Source organism: Mirounga angustirostris, unplaced genomic scaffold (assembly GCF_029215605.1).
Source record: "Mirounga angustirostris isolate CCGP_5_RB_7025 unplaced genomic scaffold, mMirAng1.0.hap1 SCAF_2, whole genome shotgun sequence".
Classification (NCBI taxonomy): Eukaryota; Metazoa; Chordata; class Mammalia; order Carnivora; family Phocidae; genus Mirounga; species Mirounga angustirostris.
The window spans coordinates 143,498,258-143,525,134 of NW_026991710.1; the positions used below are offsets into that span (position 1 = coordinate 143,498,258).

General features: G+C 37.8%; 1 protein-coding gene across 8 annotated transcripts in view; it reads right to left on the bottom strand.

Annotated features, from left to right (window-relative positions):
* CBR4 (carbonyl reductase 4) overlaps window positions 1-18,752 on the bottom strand; it is a 124,875-nt gene extending 106,123 nt beyond the window's left edge. For 6 of the 8 annotated variants that reach the window (XR_010409628.1, XM_064585266.1, XM_064585265.1 and 3 more), the window contains exons 1-4: window positions 18,445-18,752; window positions 16,241-16,361; window positions 15,384-15,520; window positions 12,402-12,536 (exon numbers count right to left, since the gene is read on the bottom strand). Coding sequence is in view for 7 of the 8 variants with exons in the window: in XM_064585266.1 (XP_064441336.1) it covers window positions 12,402-12,536; window positions 15,384-15,520; window positions 16,241-16,361; window positions 18,445-18,586 (535 nt within the window). In the remaining variant the exon portion in view is untranslated. The remainder of the gene's footprint in view (window positions 1-12,401; window positions 12,537-15,383; window positions 15,521-16,240; window positions 16,362-18,444) is intronic. The other 2 variants (XM_045880167.3, XM_045880168.3) reach the window with 2 other exon arrangements.
* Between the last annotated feature and the right edge of the window lie 8,125 nt (window positions 18,753-26,877).

Consider the following 26,877-nt stretch of genomic DNA (forward strand, 5'->3'; position numbering starts at 1 on the left):
CTCAACTTCCGGTGAGCTTTTTTGGTTCTGGTGACTTTTTCTCAAAAGCAGCATTTTGGGATAAGAAGACCACTGGATTAGGATACACTAAACTAGATTCTGGTTCCCTACTCTGCTAATACTATCAAAGCTATGACCTAAGCAAAGTCATGTACTACCTAAAACTGTATGACTGTTTCTGTATCATAAAATAAGTGAAGTAGATTGAAAATGATGGATCCCTGAGATGTCTTTTAGCTCTACAAAACTATGATTCAAAGATGAAAAGTATGCCTCATTAAATGACAACTTTCCTTGAAGATTAGGAAAGTGAGCTCCCCTAGAACAACCCTCAATCCCAGTTGGTAGCTGGGTGGATAATTAGAATAGCTCCAATTCAGGAAGCACTGATGCTAATCTAGGTTTTTATTCATTCTGTGCAGAAAGAAACAGATTTGCGTGGATGTCAGTCCCGGCATTTTGTCCTTTTGGAGACAAAGAGTAAGGCCACACAATCTGGGAGAGGCCATCTGAAGGCATTTCCACCTTGGAAAAAAAGGCAGGTCTAGAACAGAGCATGAGGTACAGAAAGGCAAACCTTGGACAGGAAGAGAGACTTAGACAGTGAGATACGTTTAAGAACAATTCCACTGAGATGGAAAGAAGTCTTATGCCACATAGATATAGGCCATGAGGACAGACTATATTCTTCCAAAGAACAACCAAATAAGCCAGAAACATGGAATAGATAAAGGCTAATATCTTGAAGCTTTTGATAAGGTCTTGTTCAACGTTACAGCCTAGATTCAGCCCTGCCATAGTCTGTGTCCACGTTAGGTCAAATTTGAGAAGGAGGGGTACCATCTGAATCCAGCAATGGAATCATGATGTTCAGATACCCACCTCACTTGAAGATTCTCCCTCCCCTGCTCAAGCTTGGAAGATAAGGGTGTTATTTCACAAGGGGAAGTCTGCCACAGATTCTCCCCAGGTCTATGAACGGATAATTATAATGACAATCCTCATGGGATAGCTGCTAGCCAACCTTGAATGCTAGACAGAAAGACTAAAATAAAGTGGGCATCAGAGGCCAAGTTAAAAGGAAGGGATTAATTCACCAATACTGGCTTTTCTTCTTTGATTATGATGTTTGATATGGAGACCGAGAACATACCCAAAGACCCAAGAGCAGCTTGGGTCTCAACATTATCAGCAGCTTTTTTTTTTTAATTAACAGACTTATTTTTAGAGCAGTTTTAGGTTTACAGAAAAACTGAGCATAAAATAGAGGGGGTTCCCATATACTCCCCTATCACATTACCCCTATTTTCCCCAATTATTTATAGCTTGCCTTAGGGTGGTACATTTGATGGTCCAATATTGATACGTTATTAAGTAAAGTCCATAGTTTACATTAGCGTTCACCCTTTGGCTGGTATAGTTCTATGTTTTGACAAACATAAAACGTAACATATCCACCATTACAGTATCATACAGAATAAATTTACTGCCCTAAAAATCTATCTGCAGCTTTTAAAAACTCATGTAAATCTTTACCAAATTTATCAGAAATCAGATAAAAAATGTGACGCTAATCTCAAATGACTCCAGGGTCTACCAGATTTCAATGTCATTTTATGCTATAGCTCATAAACCCTGTGATCCTCATTTATAAATACAATGGCAACCCAGGTCACTGCATATGAACAGTCTATTGGATTCTCTATCATATATCATAGGACCTGAGCAGAGATTTTAGCAGTCCTTAAACATTTCACATACTCATTTTTGTGCCTGTATTGCTCTCCAGTTTGTGCTCTCTCCTTGGTCTAATAGGACTCTCTTCCATATCATTCTGTCACTTTATTTATAAAGTTCTGGAAATTTTGCTCTCCTACTCACTTTACTATGTATGTATTTACAATGCCTTTCAAGCTGGGCTATGAAAATTATAAACTACCAGCAGGTGCCACTGACCAACAAATGATGTTACTGATCACTTGGACAAATTAGAGGTTTCCAGCTGGAAACAAACCTTAACCTTAAACCAACAAATAAATAACTGAAATGACATGCACTCAACTTAAAACAAGGATACTTCTACTTTAGTTCCACATACATGACAACACACTCAGTAGATCTTTTTTAAAAAGGTACAGATAGGAGCACCTGGATGGCTCAGTTGGTTAAGCGCCCGCCTCTTGGTTTTGGCTCAGGTCATGATCAAGCCCTGTGTCGGGCTGTGCAGTGGGTGTGGAGCCTGCTTAAGATTCTCTCTCTCCCTTTCCCTCTGCCCCACCCCTACTCCCTCCCTCCCTAAAAATAATAATAATAATAATAAATTAAAAGGTATAGATATACTCTTCCACGTAAAAGCAAGTACATGGTTCTTGTCCAATAAGAATTTATATTTGATAAATTCTAAAGAAAATGTATTTCTTTTATCCATTTTTTTGGCTAGCTATATAAATAAACAGCATTTCACTTCCATATTAGTTGATCACTATTTTAGTTTTGAAAGCTTTTATATACAACACAGACCATATATTTAAATAAGACACCAGGATTTTAGCCTATCACCAATATTAACATTTATAGGATGTATATTATTTGATACATCTACTGCCTCAGGTTTTGATTCTCTGGTATATAGAAAGAACTGAAATAACCCAGACACTTTTTTTTTTTTAAAGGAGAACAGGCTATTGCCAAAAACTAGACCAAAATTTTAACCCAGAACAAATTCATATATCTTAATATTGTGTTAGTAAAAGTGTACAGGGAAGCAGTGTGAAAAATCAACTCCGTACCAAATAGCACATAAAAGGACCTAGAATAACACCTGTTTTGAGTAGCTGCCAAGCTTACACAAACATTTGTCAACAAGATTTTCTCCAAGTAGTAAACATTAAAAGCTCTTCAACTTAAAAAAGGGGGGTGGGGGTATGGATACTAAGGTATCCTACAGAAATAAATGCAATGCTGTACTATTTGTCAAAATTTAAAATGCATATACCCTTTGAGTCTTGGCAGTTTTGTTCCCAGAATTACACTCATTATACTCATACATATACAAAATAAATTACACACAAGTACTGTCACCGCATTATTAATTGTAATGGCAAAAGATCAGAAGCAATCTAACTGCCCATCAAGAGGCAACAGTTATTAAATCCACTATGGTACAGCCATAAGACAGACATTACTGTCTTTTCATTCAGCCATTAAAAGTAACGCAGCAGTCACATAAGACCACATATTGTATGATTTGGTTTATATGAACTGTCCCAGAATAGGGGAATCTACAGAGACACAAAGGTTAGTGGTTGCCAGAAGCTGGGGAGATTGGAGGGAAATGGGGAGTGAATGCTAAAGGCTACAGGTTTCTTTTGGGTTGATGAAAATGTTCTAAAATGTACTGTGGTAATGATAGAACAATTCTGTAACTATACTAAAACCACTGATTTGTACACTTTAAATGGGTGAATTGTATGATATGTGAGTTGTATTTCCATAAAGCTGTTATTTTAAAAAGTAAAGTAGTTCTATACGGAATAATATGGAATCAACTCCAAAAAACTGTATTATGAATAAAGCAAGATACAGAACACTGAATAGTATGATACAACTTGTTTTCTTTTTACATATGTATTTATATATCCATATAAATAAACACAGATGTATATTTATATATTATATGCATACACACACACATTTTATTGGCTTGTATATGAAATACCAAAGACACTAATTAACAGTAATTGCTTTGGAGGAAAGAAACTAGATGACTAAGGGAGAAAAGACTCACTTTTCAATCTATGCCTTTTTGTACTTCTGAATTTAGTACCGTGTTTGTACTATCTATTGAGAACCCTTTTTTTTAAAGTAATGTATCCATTATAGTTTCAATTTTTTAAAGGTTACTGTAGTTTTTATTTATTTATTTGAGAGAGTGAGAGAGAGAGAGAGAGAAGGACCAGGGGTAGGGGCAGAGGGAGAGGGAAAAGCAGACTTCCTGCTAAGCAGGGAGCCTGATGTGGGGCTCAATCCCAGGACCCTGGGATCATGACCTGGGCCAAAGGCAGACACTTAACCGACTGAGCCACCCAAGCGCCCCTATAGTTTCAATTTATCAAATATTCTGTTTCTCATATTAAATATTTCCTAATCAGTAAGATTTATCCATGATGAGAAATTTTATATTTGAATACCAAAGCTTAGTAACTAACTGATCTTTAAAAAGTCAGTAACATTAGGCAGTAAATAACAGCAAGATACAGATATGATGCTATGGAAACAGTGAAGAAGGAATGCTTAATTTTGTCAGAGTTTATTATTTTATTATTTATTTATTATTTTTATTATATTTATTATTTATTTTTATTTATTATTTATTATTTATTATTTTCCCCATTTCTTGATCTTCCTGTTATGATTTGCTTCTTAACTGTTTTCCTTAACTGTAAACTCCATTTGAAGGTGACCAGGAAAACTGACATAAGAAGAAACATATTAGTTAATTCTGAGGCTTGTCAGTTCTAATTAAAAGATCTGGTGATGAAATGGTTTGAAATTACTACCAAAAATAAATAATCCATACAATCAATTTAATTCTTCTACTTCAAACTGCACTTTGCTTCTGACCAATAAAGCATATTCATACTATGCATGCTGCTAAATATATATGGCCAATAATAAAGGTCACCCTATGAAATGACCACATTTTTAGCAATAGGTTTTTTCCTGTAATCCAAATTGTACTAGAAAGTAAGATCTTTAAGAAAGGCTATACAACCACACTTCCATTAACACTCCTAAAAATTCCCATTGTATACAAACTGGATTCCCCACTACTTAGCCTGTTGCCTTGACAACTGATTCACTCTGACAAAATTAAGCATTCCTTCTTCACTGTTTCCATAGCATCATATATGTTCCTCTACTTTACATCCATCACACAGCATTGTAATTATTTGTTTATATGTCTGTCTTTCTCACTATGCTTAGCTCCTTGTAGCAGAATATCTTATGCATTTCTTATAATTTTGGAACCCTTATATAGAGGAGAGAGTCCAGAAAAATCTGCTGAGTTATTATGAGTTAGAAACATGTGCATTACCCTTAAATCATCTAGTTTTTAAATCATCATGAACTAGAATTAACTCTTCATCACCCACACTACTGCAATCCCTTAACAGAGGGAAGCAAATACATGCAGCCCCAAAACACAAATAATCTATTCTATATATGGCTAAACTAGGGTAACATTAAAATCAATCAGGTTGCATAAGCATATACAAAAGCAGTGTCAAAATGACAGTACAAGTTTTGGATTTTCTTTTTTTTCCCCTCTAAAATGGTTTTATCTAAACCAGAGTCATTTATCAAGTGTTCATGGATTTGGAATGCTTGAATTTAGCCAGCCTCTGTGACTGAACAATGAACTGAGATGAAGACACATAACAGAGCACAAAGGTTATCAGGACATTTTGACATTTCCCTAATCCCTGCTAGTTTAGCATCACTGCCAAATAAAAGACCAATCCCAGGGGTGCCTGGGTGGCTCAGTTGGTTAAGCGTCTGCCTTCAGCTCAGGTCATGATCCCAGGGTCCTGGGATCAAGCCCCACGTCAGGCTCCCTGCTCAGCAGGGAGTCTCCTCTCTCTCTCCCCCTGCCTGTGCTCTCTCTTGCGCTCTCTCTCTTTCAAATAAACCAACCAACCAACAAACCAATCCCAGCACGAAGCTGGAACCATCAGTGACTTGAAATGGAAAGGTGGCATAGGTCTACTCCAGCCTACTCTTACAAACAACCAATGAACCAAAAGGTCTTTTCTGTATAGATAATCAATTCTTCAATACCTACAGTAAAGTAGGACAAAGATTCCATGGCTAACTGGCAGAGGTGTATGAAAACAGTCATTTCATTCAAAAGTCAAGTAAATACCTAACCCAAATTTTTATCACACCAAAGGATACTGTAGATATGAGTTTTAGCATATTTTTATCACCCTCTTAACTAGTCCAGGTTTTGTGTATGTTTTGGGGTTTTTTTAATATCCATTTGGTCCAAAGACAGTTTCTACTTTTTATAATGCCACGGTCTCATGTCTTTAATAAGTTAAACTTTTGTTTATACTACCTACATTCTGCTGAACTGATGAAACACAAAGAACTCTAATTTCCAGATAAATGATTTTTGACGTTATTGTGGGACTTCTTGAGATTTTTTTAAATATTGAACTATAATGTTTTCTTAAAACTAGAATCTACTTTGTTACATGGTCTGCTTGTAAATCTGTGGAATCCCAGATACTTGAGGCAGCATACATAATTTTCATTTTGTATTTCTAACTGGATTAGTACTAATTTTATACATGTTAACTGATCTGTGTACTTTGGAATGCCACTTGGATAAGGTTTCTCACTAACCTGAAAGTCATCACAATTAATACTAGCACATTTGACATTTCTGGCCCTACTTTGGCTGAAGAATGATGTACAGTTATGAATATTTTGCATTTCATGAGGAGAACTTAATATGTTTTTATGTAGGTATTTTAAAGAAATTTTAACTGCTTTTATATCCTATGAACTAAACACACTGCATAGCACTGAGTCTTCTGATAGATGCCTATATGCTGCATTGTTTCAGTCACTTCTGGGAGGTCCCATAACGTTTGTAGATCATAACAGAGAAACATCTAAATCATGGCCCCTTTCTCACTTAGGTGGCTCAGTCGGTTAAGCATCCAACTCTTGATTTCAGCTTAGGTCATGATCTCACAGTCATGAGATTGAGCCCTGCATCGGACACCACACTCAGGGGGGAGTCTGCTTCTCTCCCTCTCCTACTCCTTCTCCCTCTGTGCACGCTCACTCTCTCTATATAAATAAATAAATCTTAAAAAACATTTAAAAATAAAATAAAAAATAAAACACGGCCCCCTTCTCAAACTGAGCAACAACCTTTTCAAGACAAGCTTTGGCAAAAGTTTTCCCTTATAATTCTGTATTCTTATTTTGGTCTAAGTGGAGGTTGGTTTTATTAACTCTGTCTTGAAGATTATATCAACACACTCACACTTCATCCTATTTTCCTCTGTCCTACAGATTACTTAGCACACTGTGAAAATGTAAGTTGAAGAAGGAAATTCTAAAAGTTAGTGATTTGTAGAATGCTTTGTGTTCATGAGTACAAACAGCTACTGAGTGGAACAGAACTTGTTTAAAATTTAAGGCAATTAATTAGGGTTTTTGGTTTTTTTTTTAAGATTTTATTTATTTATTTGACAGAGAGAGAGACAGTGAGAGAGGGAACATAAGCGGGGGAGTGGGAGAGGGAGAAGGAGGCCTCCCACCGAGCAGGGAGTCTGATGTGGGGCCCGATCCCAGGACCCCGAGATCATGACCCGAGCTGAAGGCAGTTGCTTAACCGAATGAGTCACCCAGGTGCCCCAAGGCAATTAATCTGAAGATCAACAAACCAGCTGTAAATTGTATATTTGAATTTATTTTAAAAGCCTTAGCATAAGTTAAGAATTGGAAAATTTCTTTAGCCTTTAGCAAGCTACACTGTAATTCTAATCATTGTTTTAATATTTTCCAATTATCTATAACTGACAGACCAAGTTAATTGGTTTTGCATCCCATTTAATCCATCAGTATTTTCAAGCCATGAGGAATGCCCAAAGTAAGCACAATAAAAGGAACACGTGCACAATAATGTCCTACTTGTCTTCTTGAGAAGTCTCTGATTTCTGTGTACTTAGCTCAAATCAAACTTGCTTTGTATTACAAGTGAATTGCATCTCTACTAGCTTGGTTTTTCCTACATCTTTAACAAGAAGTGTTCCTCATAGATTTTCTCCAGGAAGCTAGCTCTACTATAAGCTTCCCACTGTGACTTTGTTACTATTTTGAAAATTATTAAATTATTAAAAATTATTAAACAGCCACATCTATTAAACAGTCATCTTCATTGTTGGCCACTCCAACATATGTCTGGTTTTAGAAACCTTAGTTTCTCTAAGCAGTGCCTCGTGCATATGTAATAGTACTTTTTGGTGCCAGAGCATTCAGTCTTATTTCTGTTACCATGTCCTACCACTTTCTTCCTCCCATGCCATCACATAATGAGCCTCAAAGCCCCCATCCATTTGTTAGAGACAACTACAGATAAAATCACTGTTAAAATCTTGCTACTTCATAGACTGATTTTTATTGTTATGTTAACCACCATACATTACATCATTAGTTTTTGATGTAGGGTTCCATGATTCATTGTTTGTGTATAACACCCAGTGCTCCATGCAGAACGTGCCTTCTTTAATACCCATCACCAAGCTAACCCATCCTCCCACCCCTTTTTTAAAATTTATTGTTATGTTAATCACCATACATTACATCATTAGTTTTTGATGTAGTCATAGACTGATTTCTAAAAAGGTGTTTCTTCCTCCTGAGTCTGTGAAATTTTATCCTTCAAATTTTTCTTTGTGTTGAAATTCTAACATGAATCCTGGATAGCTCTCTAGGGTACAATGAGGCCCAGAGAAAGGCATTTTGTCTATTTTGAAAACAAACATGTGACCCCTGACAATTCTTTTTCTAAATACCGACTTTCTGGAGAAATCAGTATGTCAGTTATTGTACATGAATGGTTGGTGAAATATGCAAATGACATCACATATGCAGCCTTGTTTGATCATTTCCTCTGGTCTATACTGTTTTTTGTTTCTTTTTTTTAAAGATTTTATTTATTTGAGAGAGCGAGAGAGAGAAACAGCATGAGAGGGGAGAGGGTCAGAGGGAGAAGCAGGCTCCCCGCTGAGCCGGGAGCCCGATGTGGGACTCGATCCCAGGACTCCGGGACCATGACCTGAGCCAAAGGCAGTCGCTCAATCAACTGAGCCACCCAGGCACCCCCTCTGGTCTATACTGTTATTAAAAGCATACTATATTATAGGCCTATTCAAATATTTTAAATACAGATAAGTATTGTTTCCATAAGATAAACTTAAGAAATATATTTAGATAATATACGCATTACTTGGAAAACTCTGCTTTGACACTGACAAAGTCTAAATTAATTAACAAATGTATCCCAGTGAGCAATAAATCAATGGAACATTCCAAGAAGAGAGAAGGACACTTAAAATGGAAATAGTTCTCCAAAAGTATACAATTTGGAGTTCAACTAGTGGGTATGTTACCAATATCCAACCTTCTGACCTAATTTGAAATTCTTACATTCAACTTTTAAGAGTTCTTAATTTATAACTGATTTTTAAATGAGAAGTTTCTCTTGTGTTTGAGAGTTTGAGAGTAATCATTTACTAGAAAATGCAATGTGGGGGCCCCTGGGTGGCTCAGTTGGTTAACTTGATTTTGGCACAGGTCATGATCTCGGGGTCATGAGATCAAGCCCCACATCAGGCTCCACATTGGGTGTGGAGCCTGCTTAAGAGTCTCTCTCTCCCTCACTCCCCATCTCTCTAAAATAAAAAAATAAAAAATGCAATGTGGTTTATGCAAGCAAAACAGCCTGGTATTACTCTTGGCCGGCTCCTTGAGGGTAGTGCAGACTGGCAGTGTGGGCAGGTGTAGCCACTTAAGTCCTGTCAAGACATAGTCATGCCCTCACATATTTCACTACCCAAGAATTTAGTAACAGTGAAAATTCCATGTTCCTATTCTGATACTCAGAAGTGCCTGATGATGCTGATGTACTTACAAACACAGGAACAATCTCTGCTATTATTGTACAAAGCCATAAGAGTATATTAATTATGTTTAAAAAGAAAAAAGTAAAACTGTCACTATTTGCAAATGACATGATAGCACATATACACACACACATATATATATACACACACACACACACACGTATCACCCTAAAGAGTCCACCAAAAACCTACTAGCAGTAATAGATGAATTCAGTAAAGTTGCAGGATATGAATATAAAAATCTGTTGCATTTCTATAGACTAATAATGAACTAGAAGAAAGAAAAATGAAAAAACAATCCCATTTACAATTACACCAAAAAGGATAAAATACTTAGGAATAAACTTAACCAAGGAGGTGAAAGACCTATACTCTGAACCCTATAAGACACTGATGAAGAAACTGAAGATGACACAAAAAATGGAAAGATATTCCATGCTTGTGGATTAGAAGAACTGTTAAAATATCCACACTATCCACAGTAATCCCTATCAAAATACTAAATAGTAATTTTTCACAGAACTGGAACAAAGAATCCTAACATTTATATGGACTCACAAAAGACCCCAAATAGCCAAAACTATCTATCTATCTATCTATTATTTAAGTAATCTCTGCACCCAATGTGGGGCCTGAACTCATGACCCCACGATCAAGAGTCACACACTCTACCAGTTGAGCCAGGCCAGGCACCCTTAGCCAAGACAATCTTGAGAAAGAAGAATGAAGCTGGAGGTATCACAATGCCAGATTTCACACTCTATCATAAAGCTACAGTAATCAAAGCAGTATGGTACTGGCACAAAAACAGACATATATATCAATGGAACAGAATGGACAGCCCAGAAATAAACCCACTCTTACATGGTCAATTAATCTATGACAAAGGTGACAAGAATATACAATGAAGAAAAGACAGTCTCTTCAATAAATGATGTTAAGAAAACTGGACAGCAAAAGAATGAAACTGGCCCGCTTTCTTACATCATACATAAAAATAAACTAAAAATGGATTAAAGATGTACATGTGTATTCTGAAACCATAAAACTCTTAAAAGAAAACACAGACAATAATATCTTGGACATTAGTCTTAGAAATATTTTTCTGGATCTATCTCCTCAGGCAAGGAAAACAAAAGCAAAAAGAAAAACTATTAGGATTACATCAAACTAAAAAGCTTCTGCACAGGGAAAAAAAAAAAAAAATCAACAAAACCAAAAGCAATCTACTGAATGGGAGAAGATATTTACAAATGATATAGCCAATAAGGAGTTAATATCCAAAATATATAAAGAACTTACACAACACCAAAAAAACCCAAATAATCCCATTAAAAAATAGGCAAAAGACCTGAAATCAACATTTTTCCAAAGAAGACATACAGATGGCCAACAGATACATAAAAAGATACTCAACATCAATAATCATTGAGAAAATGCAAATTAAAATAACAATGAGATAGCACCTTACACCTGTCAGAAGGACTAGAGTCAAAAAGATAAGAAATAGGGGTGCCTGGGTGGCTCAGTCGTTAAGCGTCTGCCTTCAGCTCAGGTCATGATCCCAGGGTCCTGGGATCGAGCCCCGCATCGGGCTCCCTGCTCCGCGGGAAGCCTGCTTCTCCCTCTCCCATTCCCCCTGCTTGTATTCCCTCTCTCGCTGTGTCTCTGTCTGTCAAATAAATCAATAAAATCTTTAAAAAAAAAAAAAGAAATAACAAGTGTTAGCAAGAATGTGAAGAAAAGGAAACCCTTGGGCACCACTGGTGGGAAGGCAAACTGGAACAGCCACTATGGAAAACAGGACAGAAGATCCTCAATAAATTAAAAATACAAATACCATATAACCCAGTAATTCTACTTCTAGTTATCTGTACAGAGAAAACAAAAATACTAATTCATAAAATATATGCCCCCCTATGTTTAACATAGTATTATTTACAATAGCCAAGAAATGGAAATAACCTAAATGTGCATCCATGAGAGATGAATGGATAAAGAAGAGGTGATATATACACACAATGGAATATTACTCAACCATAAAAAAGAATGAAATCTTCTTGCCACTAAGTGGCAAGTATTATGCTAAGTGAGTAAGAGAGTGAAAAAGACAAATAACATGAGTTCACTTGTACATGGAATCTTAAAAACAAAATGAACCAACAAAAACAAACAGACTCGGGGCGCCTGGGTGGCTCAGTCATTAGGCGTCTGCCTTCGGCTCAGGTCATGATCCCAGGGTCTGGGATCGAGCCCCGCGTCGGGCTCCCTGCTCAGCGGGAAGCCTGCTTCTCCCTTTCCCACTCCCCCTGCTTGTGTTCCCTCTCTCACTGTGTCTTTCTCAAATAAATAAAATCTTTAAAAAAAAAAAAAAACAGAAACAGACTCATAAATACAGAGAACTAATGGTTACCAGAAGGGAGAGGGATGGAGGAACAGGCAAAATAGGTGAAGAGGATTAAGAGGTACAAGCTTCCAATCATAAATAAGTTGCAGGGATGGAAAGTACAGCATAAGGGATAGTCAGTAATATTGTAATAACTTTATATAGTGACAGATGGTAGCTATACCTATCATGGTAAACATTTCGTGATATATGTAACTTTTGAATCACTGTATTGTACACCTGAAACAACATAATATTGTATGTCAACTATACTTCAATTTTTAAAGAAAGAAAAAGTTTTCACTGACCTGGTGCAACTACATTCACTCTAATTTTCTTTCTTGCTACTTCTTTAGCAAGAGCGCGTGAAAATCCAACTACTCCTCCTTTACCTGCACTGTACACAGACTGGCCAGAATTGCCTTTTAAACCAGTAATACTTCCTAGAAAAAATAAAACAAAAGTAAATTCAAACCAACTAATGGGCTATTTGAATATTTAGATAATGTACAGTAAACAAACAAGGCACAAACCATTTTACCTTGTCCTTTACTAAAATTGGGAATTCTAACCACTATCATTTCAGTAGTAAGACTTAGGGTCTGAGTCTGCTCCAGATATAAACAGAAAACAGGTTCTGAAAGAAGCTTATGTAAAACCTCAAATGTCAGGCAGGGACTTGAGAACTGATCCATTAAATGAAAGAAACCCACTCTCATCTCTGAGTACGTCAGACATGGTTAAAGTCCTACAGTATTTATCAAGTCTTCTAGTAGGAAGAGGTTAAAACCAGAAAAAGTCAGATAAACGCTGATTAATTTTATGGTTCTACAACACAGAGATGAGGAGGTATTCATTTCCACCAAAAAAATAGTTCATCTGAAGATAAATCTCACTAAATTTGAACTACCATCAATCAAAATTAACAAAGGTTCAATTATAAACTTTTTGTAAAACTGCAATTTAGTAACTTCAATGATGTATCATAACTTGTACTGACTACTAAAGATTCTTGGGTGGTCTCATTTATATGAATATGAAAGAATAATTTCTAATTCAAGTATCAACTGTATGCAAATAAATTCTTGCAAAACAGAAATGGGGAAGTGATTTTCTGCACCAGTGATCTCTACTTACGATATAAAAATTAATCAAGAACTTCACAAAACCTTTGAAAAAGTAATTTTATTTTAGGAAAACATCCCAAACACTTTTTACATTATAGTCAACAAGTCCAATATTAAAATATCTGCCTTATATATTAAATGCCAGTGAATGACAGAGGAAGAGAACTGTGAAGCACAGAGAGAGAAAAGAAATATCAGACAGAGAAAACGCAGATAGACAGAAAAAGGGGAACCGGGGAGAAAGAGAAATCCAGAGAGACACAAAAAAGAAAGAAAAATATGGGCATGGAAGAAAGGCCAAATAGGAAGCTTTAGTTCATGCCACACACTATTGTCCATCTAGTCAATAACTGTTAACTTCTGAAATAATCAATGAACTTTCTAGCAGGTTAAAGTAGTCCTTTCTGTAAAAAGATTCTCTGGTTTTTAATTATTTTTATTTACTTTTAGCACAATTCTAAAAGCTTTGCATGTACACAAAGGACTGACGTGGGTTTTTAAAATATATCTAAAAAGGGGTATTTTAGAGTTAAACAAATATACCCACATTATCAGGTGATCTACAGAGGCCAGTATACCAGCTTCTGAGAACCCAAAATCATTACCTGGCTATGTTAGAAGGCAAAGGTCGACTAATCTTTTTTTTTTTAAGATTTTATTTATTTATTTGACAGAGAGTTAGCAAGACCAGGAACACATGCAGCGGGTGTGGGAGAGGGAGAAGCAGGCTTCCCACGGAGCAGGGAGCCTGATGCGGGGCGATCCCAGGACCCTGGGAACATGACCTGAGCCGAAAGCAGACGCTTAACGACTGAGCCACCCAGGTGCTCCTAATCTTTTACTTTTTAATCATTTACTAATCTTTTTTAAGAAAACTCATTTCTTACATTTTTAAGAGTAAATGTCAAAAATGTTCTAATTCTTATTAGCACAGTATTCTTTTCTCATTTTCAAAAGAGAAAAACACTACATTTGGCTTGGAAAGCCATTTCCTATATTAAACAACAGGGTCATTTACTTTAACAGAGCACCATTCCCCTTATGTGGCTTTTTAAAATATTACCATTTAAAATTAAAAGACAGATGATATGCTGCTATTTTCAAATTACCAAACTGAAATAGAATTGTAAGTCATTTTGCATTTTAAGGTCTACAAGCACATACTACATGGTTTATCTACCCCATGGGTCAGATGAACTGAAGACTAGGGGTTACTTACATTCATTCTAAAAAATTGAAAAGATTATTCCCTTAAGAAAACTTCCTCCTAAACCTCTGTATTAGATTTATTAGAGACACATGCAACAGCAGCTGTAGAGATCATTTAGTCCCCACCAAAAATTTTTCAATTCCTTATCCGTATTTTTTTTTTTAAGATTTTATTTATTTATCTGACAGAGAGAGACACAGCAAGAGAGGGAACAGAAGCAGGCTTCCCGCGGAGCAGGGAGCCTGATGCGGGGCTCGATCCCAGGACCCTGGGATCATGACCTGAGCCGAAGGCAGACGCCTAACGACTGAGCCACCCAGGTGCCCCCCTTATCCGTATTTTAAAAATCAGGTGTCACATGCAAATCAGGATGTCCAATTTCTCTTAAAATGTCAAATGGCTGGCAAAATGGAGACCAGATCTGTGCATAGCAGCAATCCACTGGATCCAAGCGGCGGCTGCCACTCCACATGGCTTCTGGACACCAAAGCTAGGCATCATTTGTCATATATCAAATTTTTCTAATACCTGGTGGTATCATTCAATTAACATCTGCTTGACCACTAGAGAGATGTGAATTTGTGATTCCTATTCTACCCAGTAATTGGTTAATCAAGTCATTTTTCCATAGATAGTAAAAAGACCCATTTCATGGGCGCCTGGGTGGCTCAGTTGGTTAAGCAACTGCCTTCGGCTCAGGTCATGATCCCGGAGTCCCTGGATCGAGTCCCGCATCAGGCTCCCTGCTTGGCAGTGAGTCTGCTTCTCCCTCTGACCCTCCTCCCTCTCATGTGCTCTCTCTCATTCTCTCTCTTTCAAATAAATAAATAAAATCTTAAAAAAAAAAAAGACCCATTTCATTTAAGTTTCACACATGAATAAACTCTAAATTAGTCAATTAAATATTTTTATGGCACTATGAGATAAGTCTAATTTCACAGGTGAAGACTCACCTACATTAACAATAGACCCTCTCTGCTGTTGAATCATAGTCTTCAAGGCAACTTTACAAGTCAGCATGGAACCCAAGAGGTTAGTATGAAGCTGAGATATCATATCTTCAGTTTTTGTTCTTACTAAAAGGCTATCCCTACAAAAAACCAAAAAACAGTAGCATATAAATAAAAAATGGGATAAAAACAAATTCAGAAAGTCAAGAAATATATAACATTTTAACTGAAAATAGAGTATTAGGAATAGAGGTGAGCTAGAATACCTACAGAGTCCCATTTTAAACTTGATTTGAGGGGCATTAAAATAACTGATAAACCAGAACAGATATACCCAGAAGCAGGGTTGAGGGGCAAATATTCCTAACTGCTAAAAGTAATGCTATGCAGCCAAAATAGCTTGAATGAACTGAGCAACTGCCATTACAGTAAGCCCTGTTTAGCAAGAAAATATACTATTCTAATTATTATCCTAAATTCATCTTTTAAAAAGAAAAGAATACCTACTCTAATACCATTAAGTTATGAACTTATACAATGGTGACAGAAGTCAGAATAGTGGTTACCTGTAAGGTAGTATTCACTGGGAAGAAACTGAAGAGAGCCTTCTGGAGTGCTAGAAAAGTTCTATAGCTCAATACGGGTGTGACTGCAATGTTAAAATTGATCGAACTGTACCCTTACTGATATCTCAATATAAAAGGAAAGAATGTATAGATAGATCAAATTTTAAAATATTTTTTTTAAATACATACTTTCTTCCAATTAGAAGTACAGCAAGTTAATAGATTTACTCATACCAATCAAAAACATATTAGAAAAAAAAAAATACGGGAAATGTACTTAAATTTGTGACCAACCTGTTAATTCCAGCTGCGTTTACCAAGAAATTAACTCGACCTAAATTTTTTTCCATCTCTTCAAATGTATTTTGAACATCACGTTCTTTGGCAACATCACAGCTAAATGCTAAATGATCTCCTATACAACAAAATTAAATTAGCATTACTTATAAATTATAACTTCAATTTAAAAATTATTCAATACACGTTTCTTAAGCATCTACTATGAGCTAAGCCTGTGATTATTAGAACCTAGAGATAAAAGATTATGTCACGGATTCTTGCTCTCAAGGAGTTCAGTCCAATAAAACTGAGATGGGGGTGGATGGGGAGTAAGAAGTAAAGTAATACTACAGAATTAAATCTTAAAACTTTTTTTTATCAAGAAAAAATGGGAGGAGGGCCTTTTCGTGTTCATAAGGCTTTGTAAGATTCATCCAATAATATTTCTGGCTTTGACGGTGATCCCATGCTACTCGATTCAACAGTGTTCTGGGTTTTATTTTTTTTTTTTGAATTTATGTCTAATTCTGTTAGGTTTTTGTTAAATTGGTTTCCTAGTCCTGAGAATAAACCCTAGGGGTCTTGTACTTTTTTTTTTTTTTTAACTATGGCACATATATTACAATAACTATTATTCAAGCCTGACCATTATAAAGCAGGAAGCTATAAAAAGAAAAAAAAATGCCAAAACTAAAAAACACACACAAAAAACCTTTACTAAAAACTTACTTCCCCTTTTTAAAATGCCCACTTTTTAAAGATGTTTAAATACCAAAAGAATACATGTCAAAGAAAGCATTTTCCATTCAGTAATACATCATTTTAATACTCTAAATGTAGATTTTTTTTTGAAAACTAAACAATTGCTTATTTTCTGGCTGACCTCGCCTAGTAGTTAACACTAAAATTACAACCTCATGCCTTTGGAAACAGTAAGCTTTCTGGGAAGTCACACTTTGTAGGTGAAAACCAATTGCTTATGGAACACATAATTCAAGGAAGTAAAAGGCCCAAAAGACTCCTCTGTGACCCACTGTCGATTTTCATCTGAAAACTTGTTGGGTTCACAATAACCCTCGAAGCTCAACCAAAAGTTTTAATCTACTCCAGCAAACACTAATGGCTTGGGATGACCCCCAAAAGGAAAATCACTTTCTCACTCCTTTGTGACAGTAACATAATCGAAGTGAATATGAGCAGGAAGCAGCATTCACTGAAATTCTCCCTGCTCTGTAACTCCTGTTTTTTTTCTCTCTAAACAGAGCCTAATATTTTCCCAACCCATGTGCACAATTAGAGTGAACCAATAAGTAACGTTGAAGGATACAGCTTCCAAATGCATATCCAGCCTCTTCCCAATGCCTCCTTGATAATGAAGTGCATTTGCGCCTTCCAGTAACTAAATTGCAGCATCTCAGCATTTTTCGTTCATCGTAATTCTCCCTACCATCAAGGGACTTAAATTTGCAAAATAATGCAAAACAATTACTAACCCATTATTAATAAACAAACAAAAAAAATTGGATTTTAAATGCAGTAAAAAGGAATCTGAAAATCTCAATTCTCCATTTGTAAAAGCCACCAAAACAATTTAATAACCTATTAAGTGGTTATGGATGTAGGAGAGCCAAAACAAGTGTATCTCAAAACCGGCTGGTACTCAAAAGAGTTTGTCTATGAAACACTGCTTTGTGCATTCGCACAGGGGCCAAAACAGCCCTCAAAAAAACTACAGCGAGCCTTTCAGGCCTGACACGCCTACCCTTCCTGCTTTTCCGCCCAGCCCTGTCTCCCGGCGGCGCCCCGGGACCTCGCGGCACAAGGGAACCCTTTACCCTGCATAAAAAGTTAACTGTTGTGTGTCTCCCTCCTTCCAGACACCAAAACAAAACAACGCAACATCGTTAGCACTAGCCTCAGGGGGGTAGGTGTTTAATTAATGGGGCCTCACAAGACTGCTAAGACTCAAAGAAAACCCCAAGCGTTCAGCTCTTGGCGGCAGGCAGCGTGGCAGGGGATGCTCTGCGGGGAACCGGGTGTTAAGGGGTTATCTGCCCAAACTGGTGTCCACACTCAGGACGGGGTGCTCCTAAACGCGGGTAGCTAAATTGCTAAACCTCAGAGCCGTAAAGGCCAGACCCTCTCGTTTTCAAACGAAGAAACTTGAGGCTCTCAGGACTGCAGCCACACAACTTGGACGACTCCAGTTCGGTACCTACCGCCGAGCTCACCGGCGGCGGCTTTGGCCACTTCCAGATTTCTGGCGATGATGGCCAGTCGGTAGCCTTTTTGGGCCATTAACTCGGCCACTGCCCTCCCAATGCCCCTGGAGCCTCCGAAAACAGCACAGACTTTGTCCATTTTGCCCCGGGGAGTCGCAAACTCGGGAGGAAAGAGGGCTAGGAGTGGTGGCTCCTTTCCAGATTCTCTCTGGCTTTTAAACCACAGAGTCTCCTAAAAAAACGCAAACCGCCGAAGGAAAAAAAAAAAAGAAAAAGAAAAAGAAAAAGAGAAAGAAGGAAAGCACCGCAACCTTCTGCCGCCGGACTTCAGCAACCCAGTAGGCGGGGAAGAGGCGCGAAGAGTACGACGTCTACGCAACGACGTCAACGCGCACAGACTACCAGGCCCAGCGCCTTACGGGAGACGAGGGCGTGAAAGAGCCCGGGCGGCCGAGGACTGGCCTAGAAGGGCTGCGCTGCATGCTGGGACTTGTAGTCTTCACGCGGGAGAGGAAGAGGCGTGGGCTCACTGCTCAGTGGGAAATGTACTCAAGGCAATGAAGGAGGGTCAAGGTGACCTCCATACCCCTTGGGACGTGAGAGTCAGAATTAGAGTTCAGATGACCTACCATTCCAGTGTCCCTGGAACTAATGGGGTTAAGACGGTGGGCTTAACGTTTTAAAATCGTAACAGTCCCGTCAACCGAGATAAATTGATTATGGTAGTTAAAACCCAGAATATACATTATTCAGAGTTCCATTGTCTGCCTTACATCCAGGAATTGTTTTTTGACTAAAGACTAAATGCCCTGCCTATTGAAGAAGTGATCCCCAAGTACCAGACTCACGCAAAAGCTATCCTACCTGTCCCTCCCCCAAGTTGCAACGGAAATAGACCTCACCCCATCTGGATATTACCATTCATCCCAAGTGTGTTGCAAAGGCAGCTGCCTATCAAGAACACCATATATAACAGGAACTCAAGAAACGTTAGTTGAGTGATTGAATTGTCTTGCAGGATCGATGAAACAAGCATGGATGCTGCAAACAAAAACAGGTTCCTACAGTTCTAAAGAGAACGTGCTCAGTATTCTGAGAGTTAAGCTAAAAGTTGAGCATTTGTTAACAAGGATACTATTAAAAGGAAGCATTTCTTGATAGAGTATAACTGCATTAGATGATTCAAAAAAGTAGAAGTTTCATGGGTCCTTCTACTAAAAAATATACAACCTGGGACAACAGGAGCAATACACACAAACACTAACAAGTAGTCTGAAACCCTAAAGTGAAAAATGATATTAACACAAGAGCTCAGAGAAAAGGGAGGGAGGTCAATGAAAAAAATACAGGAGTGCTTGGAAAAGCTGGATTGGAGGACTGGATGCAGTCTGAATAAAAGGAGAAGAGAAAGAAAGGAAGGAAGAAAGGAAAGGAAAGAAGGAAAGTAGGAAGGAAGGAAGGAAGGAAGGAGAAAAAGAAAGAGAAAGAAAATATAAGCAAATCGGCTGTTTTTAAATTATTTTTATTTCACCTAGATCCAAAGGGATTTGAAATGGCTTGCAAAGATAACACAAGTAAAACTTCACACTCTTTAGGATGGCTCCTATCAATAACAACAACAAAAAGAAAGACAATGACAAGTGTTAATGAGGACATGGAAAAACTGGCACCCTTCTGCACTTTTGGTGGGAATGTAAACTGGTACAATAGCTTTGGAAAACAGAATGGTGTTTCCGCAAAAGAATGAAAAATAGAATTACCATATAATCCAGTAATTCCATTTCGGGGTATATACGCAAAAGATTGAAGGCAGAAGCAGGAAATCAGGTGATATTTGTATACCCAGGTTCATAGCAGCATTATTCATAATAGCTAAAAGGTGGAAGCAACCCAAAGGACCTTCAACAGATGGTGGATAAGCAAAATGTGGTACCCACACACAATGGAATAATCTTCAGCCTTAAAAAGGGAAGAAATTCTACAATATGCTACCACATAGATGAACCTTGAGGATATTATGCTAAACGAAATAAACATGTTACAAAAAAACAAATACTGTATAATTTCACTTATTTGAGGAAGTTAGAATAGTCACAATCATAGAGACAGAAAGCCGAATGGTGATTGCCAGAAGCTGGGGGTGGGAGGGATGGAGAATTATTGTTTAAAGGGTATAATGTTTCAGTTTTGTAACATGAAAAGTTCCTGAGAGGTTTTGGTGGTGATGGTTGCATAATATGACTGTGCTTAATAGTACTGAGCTGTACAGCTAAAATGGTTAAGATAGTAAAATATATGTTGTGTGTATTTTACTGCAATTTCTAAAATTGGAAGAAAAAACCTCAGCAATACAAATATTAACAATGACAACAAGAACACTGAATGCAGTTTAAGATTTCTTAATGGAGTTTGTCCCTAAAGTATACAGCAATATTGTCAAAATACTGTGATTTAAGAGCTCTTTAAACATTTCTTCTCTGAAGAATTACATCAAAAACCTGGTACCAGATTGTTTACAATTTTTAGAAATTGTTATATTTTTATCATTTTTATTTAATTTGGTCTTTTAGTTATATAAAACATTTAATGGGTCTTAAGTATAAACCACAAAACAGGTACTTCAGAGAAGTATAACTTTCATCCTTGTTCCTACTCCTATAAACTGACATTTTTTTAAAGATTTTATATTTATTCATTTGAGAGAGAGAGCATGAGCAGGAGTGGGAGGATAGGGGAGACAGAGGGAGAGGAAGAAACAGACTCCCTGCAGAGCAGGGAGCCTATGTGGTACTCGATCCTAGGACCCTGGGATCATGACCTGAGCCAAAGGCAGACCCTTAACCGACTAAGCCACCCAGCACCCCTGTAAATTGACATTTTTTGTTCACTTTTTTTGTATCCTCCCATTCTTTCTTTTCAAAAATACTAGAAAATGCATATCTTTCCTATTTCACCCACTTTCTTAACAAAAGGTTGTACACTATAAATATTGTTCCACACCTTGGGTTTTTTGTTTGTTTTTCAGAATAATAGTATATCTTGGAGATCATTCCATAGCTGTGTACTGAGATCCTCCTTGTTCCTTTTCACAGTTGCATAGTCCACCATTATGGGGATTGTGATTGGCAGAATTCTACAGATGATCTCCCCCAAGGCCCTCCCCCTCCCACCCCAGCTGTTCAAACACTAATCTAGGAACCACCGGGAAAGGAATTTGAAGATGTAATTAAATCCCAATTCAATTAGCCTTAAAATATGTAGATTATCCAGGTGAGCCTAATTTCATCAGGTGAAACCATTAAAAGCACCGCATTTTTTTCCCTGCTGATGGCAGAAGGAAATCAAAGACATTTGAAGCATGACGGGGATTCAGGGCATGAAAGGCGTTGCTGCTGAACTCCAGATAGAAGGCAAACAGCCACATTGTGAACTGCTGGTGAAGAGGGACAGCCTCTAGAGGCTGAGAGCAAGCCACAGTTAAGAACCAGTAAGAAAATAAGGACCTTAGTCCCACAGGTGCAAGGAAGTGAATTCTGCCAACAATCAGTGAGCTTGGAAGAGAACCCCAGGCCCCAGCTGCGTATTGCAGTACGAGCCCACACCTTGATATCAAATCTGAGACGTGAGCAGAGGATCTAGCTACATGGTACCCAGACTCCTGACTCATGGAAAATGTCAGATTAATAAATTTGTGTTGTCCTTTTAAAAAGCAAAGCATGAGTAAATGATTCTATTGTTTTTAATTTTATATTTTGAGGAGTAAATGATTTTAAAAGATAGAGGACCACCCTCATCCCCCAAAGGCCAGAACGATAACATGAGGTCAGTTGAAAATTTAGACAAATAAAGTCATGCTCTAAGAATCTATTTAGTACTAAAGAGTTGCATATGTGATTCTGAGTTTCCTAGTGGTTAAAGCAACTAAGGGAACATGATTAGTTACAAGTAGTAATTTTTCTAAGAAATACACGGAAGTGCAGCAGAGAGGTTGAAACGAACTTTCCTCCTCATAGATCCACATAAAGGGCACACTAAATATTATAGTGGACTTTGTCATTATACATATATATATTATATATATATATACTAGAAAATGCATATATCTTTCCTATTTCACTCTCTTCCTTACACAAAAGGTTGTACACTATAAATATTGTTCCACGCCTTGACTGGTTTGTTTTTCTGTTGCTTTTGTTTTTGTTTTTTTCAGAATAATAGTATATCTTGGAGATCATTCCATAGCTGTGTACTGAGATCCTCCTTGTTCCTTTTCACAGCTGCATAGTTCACCATTATAGGGATTAGGGTGTGTGTATATATATATATATATATACATACACAAAAATATATAGTAAGTATATGGTAAGTATAGTATATGGTAATTATAGTATATGGTACACACACACACACACACACACGCTAAGGCTATTTTTATAGTATCTATTGTTATAAGCGGAGGACACAACTCCAAAGCAGACTTTTAAGAAAGTGAATACAATAGGAAGTTAAACGACATAAGCAAACATTCAGACACAAGAATGAGTCTTTGTATATCTGAAACAATGAAAAAATAAACCTGATTACCGGAAAATTGGGATGATGCTGGATTATAGCAGGATTTAAAGCCAGATGCAGGCATTAAAGGAGTCACTTTAGCCAGAAGTCACAAGAAAAAAGCTACACTTAAAAACAAATAGTCTAGCAATGATATCAGGATGGGTTGTCTGATTTGTCTAAGCCCTTCTCGCACTACACACTCATCATATGCAATCTTGGAAAGGAAAAGCTCTCTTAGATTACCAATATGTGGGACAGCCCAAATCCCAGCTGTATTCTTGGCATTCAGCATCATAGAGCAATCCACAGAGGCTCAATATTTGTGGACAGTTCTGTCAATTTCATAGGAAAAGGCTTATATTTTTTCCTACACATTGTTATTTCAGCAAAAAGCATGTTTTTACACCTATTCCATCAATGACAAAGATCATTAACACATAATGGGAGTTGACATTCAGAGTTCTCAAAACCTTCCAATTTTTCTCACTGCGCATATATGGTAATGCTTAGGTGGAACTTTCCTTTTCCCATTTACTTCAGTTGAAACCCCAAAACTATTATTTACTTTTTCCCCTCTGAATGGAATACCACTACTATGCTGGGTGAGAAAATACTTATCACAACATATCAGCCATTAGCCAGGTTGGTTGTTGGCAGAGGAAGTCTCTCCCTAACCCCTTGATAGTGACTGAGAGGCTGTAAATTAAACTGGGTCTCCTTGCCCAAGCAGGACACTGAAGAAAGCCATTAGGACAGTCTGCCTTTGGTCTTTTCTTCTCACTGCACCTGTCACTTTTGCAATAATATGTTGGCCACATTTTACACGTTTCTTTCACTTAAACCCCCATGAGAATATATGTTCTCTTGACTCCAATTATCAGAAGCACCTGAGAAAAAACTCCTTATGTGTAAGGACTGTTAGACAAATTTTAAATATACATACTTTGTATTCTTTCTTCTTGTTATGAAAGGAATACCACTTCACTGCAAAAATAATTTCTAAACAACAGCATTTTTGAAAGTAATTGGAAGTATTGTTCACATTTTATAGGAGAATTCTATGGTATATGCATTATATCTCAACAAAGCCATTTTTTAAAATGTTAATTGAAGGGGCTTGGGTGTCTCAATCGATTAAGCGTCCAAGTCTTGGTTTTCGCTCAGGTCATGATATTGTAGTCATGAGATGGAGCCCCGCATCGGGCTCAGGGCTTAGTTCAGATTCTTTCTCCCTCCCCCTCCTCCTCTGCCCCTCCCCCGCTCGTGTGCGCGCTCTCAAATAAATAAATAAAAATAAAATCTTTTAAAAAAAGTTAATTGGGACGCCTGAGTGGCTCAGCCACTCAGTGTCTGCCTTCTGCTCTGGTCGTGAACCCAGGGTCCTGGGATTGAGCCCTGCATTGGGCTCCCTGCTCAGAGGAAGCCTGCTTCTCCCTCTCCCACTCCCCCTGCTTGTGTTCCCTCTCTCGCTGTCTCTCTGTCAAATAAGTAAATAAAATCTTTAAAAAAAAGTTAATTGACAGCTCATTGTCCTACTACAGTGGCTCCTTGAGCAATGCAAGGCTTAGGGACACTGACTCCCATGCAGTCAAAAATCCACACGAAACTTTTGATTCCCCCACAACTACTAACAGCCTACTCTTGACCAGGAAGCATTGCCGATGACATTGACAGTCAATTAACACATATTTTGTATGTCATATGTATAATATACTGTCTTCTTACAATAAAGTAAACTAGAAAAAAGAAAATGTTATTTAAAAAATCATAAAGAAAATAGATTTACAGTACTGTACTGTATTTAGTGAAAAAATCTGCATATCAACGGACCCATGCAGTTCAAACCCTCTTTGTTCAAAGGTCAACCGCATATGAGGTTTGAAACTGCAGCTAATTTTAAGTGGACTGTAACTTTCACAGGTATTTTTATTACAGGTCAAGATTTATAATACTCAAGATTCCAAATTTATAGAAAAATTGTTTATAATTCAGAGTTAGGATTTAATATTAGCAGGAATCCTCTTTGTACAACACACTGGACTAAGTGCCTCCCATTTAGGGGGTCCATAAATGAACTGTCACCTTTCCCCCCAGAAGACTTCAGGCCGCGAGGAGGAGCTTGCCGGTGGCCAACCTGGCTTCCCCCCAACAGCTCTTGCTCTTATCTCAAGAAGAAAGATAAGAAAGCTGCCTCAGTGTGACTCCACAGATAGAACGTTTGTGATTAAAAAGCAGGGGTTAGTTTTCTCCTGACATTCTTCTATCCAATCTATTTAGGTAATCTAAATTGCAAGGAATGTACTTTTTATCATTGACAAAGGCCTATTTCATTTTGAATGGGAAAAAAAAATGTGTTCTGTGAGCACTTTTATTTTGTTGAATTGGCATTCATGACAAAAAGACTGCCAGGGAGCCAAGGCTGCCCATCATGCCCTCGATGAAGGCAAAAATGTAGAGTTTATTCCTACCTTCTCACCCACAGTCCCGTCCAATCTGTCACAAAATCCTGCTGATTCTCCTTCCTAAGTATCACTCCACCTGCACCCTCTCAGCAAACCCCATTGAGAGAATGACGAGGACAGCTGATCTACCAGCCTCAAGGACCTCAGACTTTGATCTGCCCTCAACACCACCACCAGAGGGCTCCTTCTAAAATACAACTCTGATCCTATCACTCCACGAATAAACCTTGCAATCTCTTCCCCATCAAGCACAGGATAGAGCAAAGTCCTCTCAGATCCCTGGTCCTCTCCTGACCACCCTCCTCACCCCTCACCCACCAAACTTCTTCCCAATCACACATTCTCTTCTATACAAGGTACTTGCAATTCCCTGAAATGATGCTCCTTCCCACTTCCACGTTTGTCTAAAAACTATCTTCGCAACCTCTAACGCTCTCACTTTTCCCAGTAAAATCATATTATCATTCAAGACATGGCTCTAGCATCTCCTCCAATGGAAACCTTCCTTGATCCATAGCAGGACAAGCCGCTACCCTCTTTTATTCCTCTCCTTACCTTGTATGTGTCTTCAAGTCTGTTTAATGAGGAGATCCTGACTTTGGAATTCAGGGAATTTTAGGAAGACAGTGAATAGACTCCCAGGAATCTGCGAACACAGCAAGATAAATACAAAGCCCATTTTAAATGTGTAGTTTCTGGGCAGAGGGACGACTCCTTTCAACAGGTTCTCAAGGAGAATTTTCGCCTACAGTGGTTAAGAACTTTCTGTACCAAATTGTGAACTCTTTGCAAGCAGACACTATCACATTAATTTCTGTTTCCCTGTTTGTAGCACAGATCCTAGGGCTTGTGAACACTCAATACATGAGCTAATGGATGAATAAATGAGTGAATGAAATAACTCATTTAAAAAGAATTTATTGCTATTGGCAAGAACCAGTGTTGGATACAGCCATGACTAAAATAGACCTAGTTCGTGGCGCCTGGGTGGCTCAGTCCTTAAGCGTCTGCCTTCGGCTCAGGTCACAATCCCAGGGTCCTGGGATCGAGCCCCGCATTGGGCTCCCTGCTTGGTGGGAAGCCTGCTTCTCCCTCTCCTACTCCCCCTGCTTGTGTTCCCTCTCTCTCTTCTCTCTCTCTGTCAAATAAATAAATAAAATCTTTAAAAAATAAAAAAAAAAATAAATAAATAAAATAGACCTGGTTCCTGCTTTCATTGGGGAAATAATTTGGCAAGACAGACAGACATTAAACAATTAATCATGCAATTACTATTTAATTGTAATAGTGGGAAGGCCAAAAAGAAGTACAGGCTGCTAAGAGAGGGCATAACTGAGGGCTTTGATCCCATGTGGGGGTCCAAGCTCAGAGAAGGCTTCTTTGAAGATGTAGTGTTCATAAATTAAAGGAA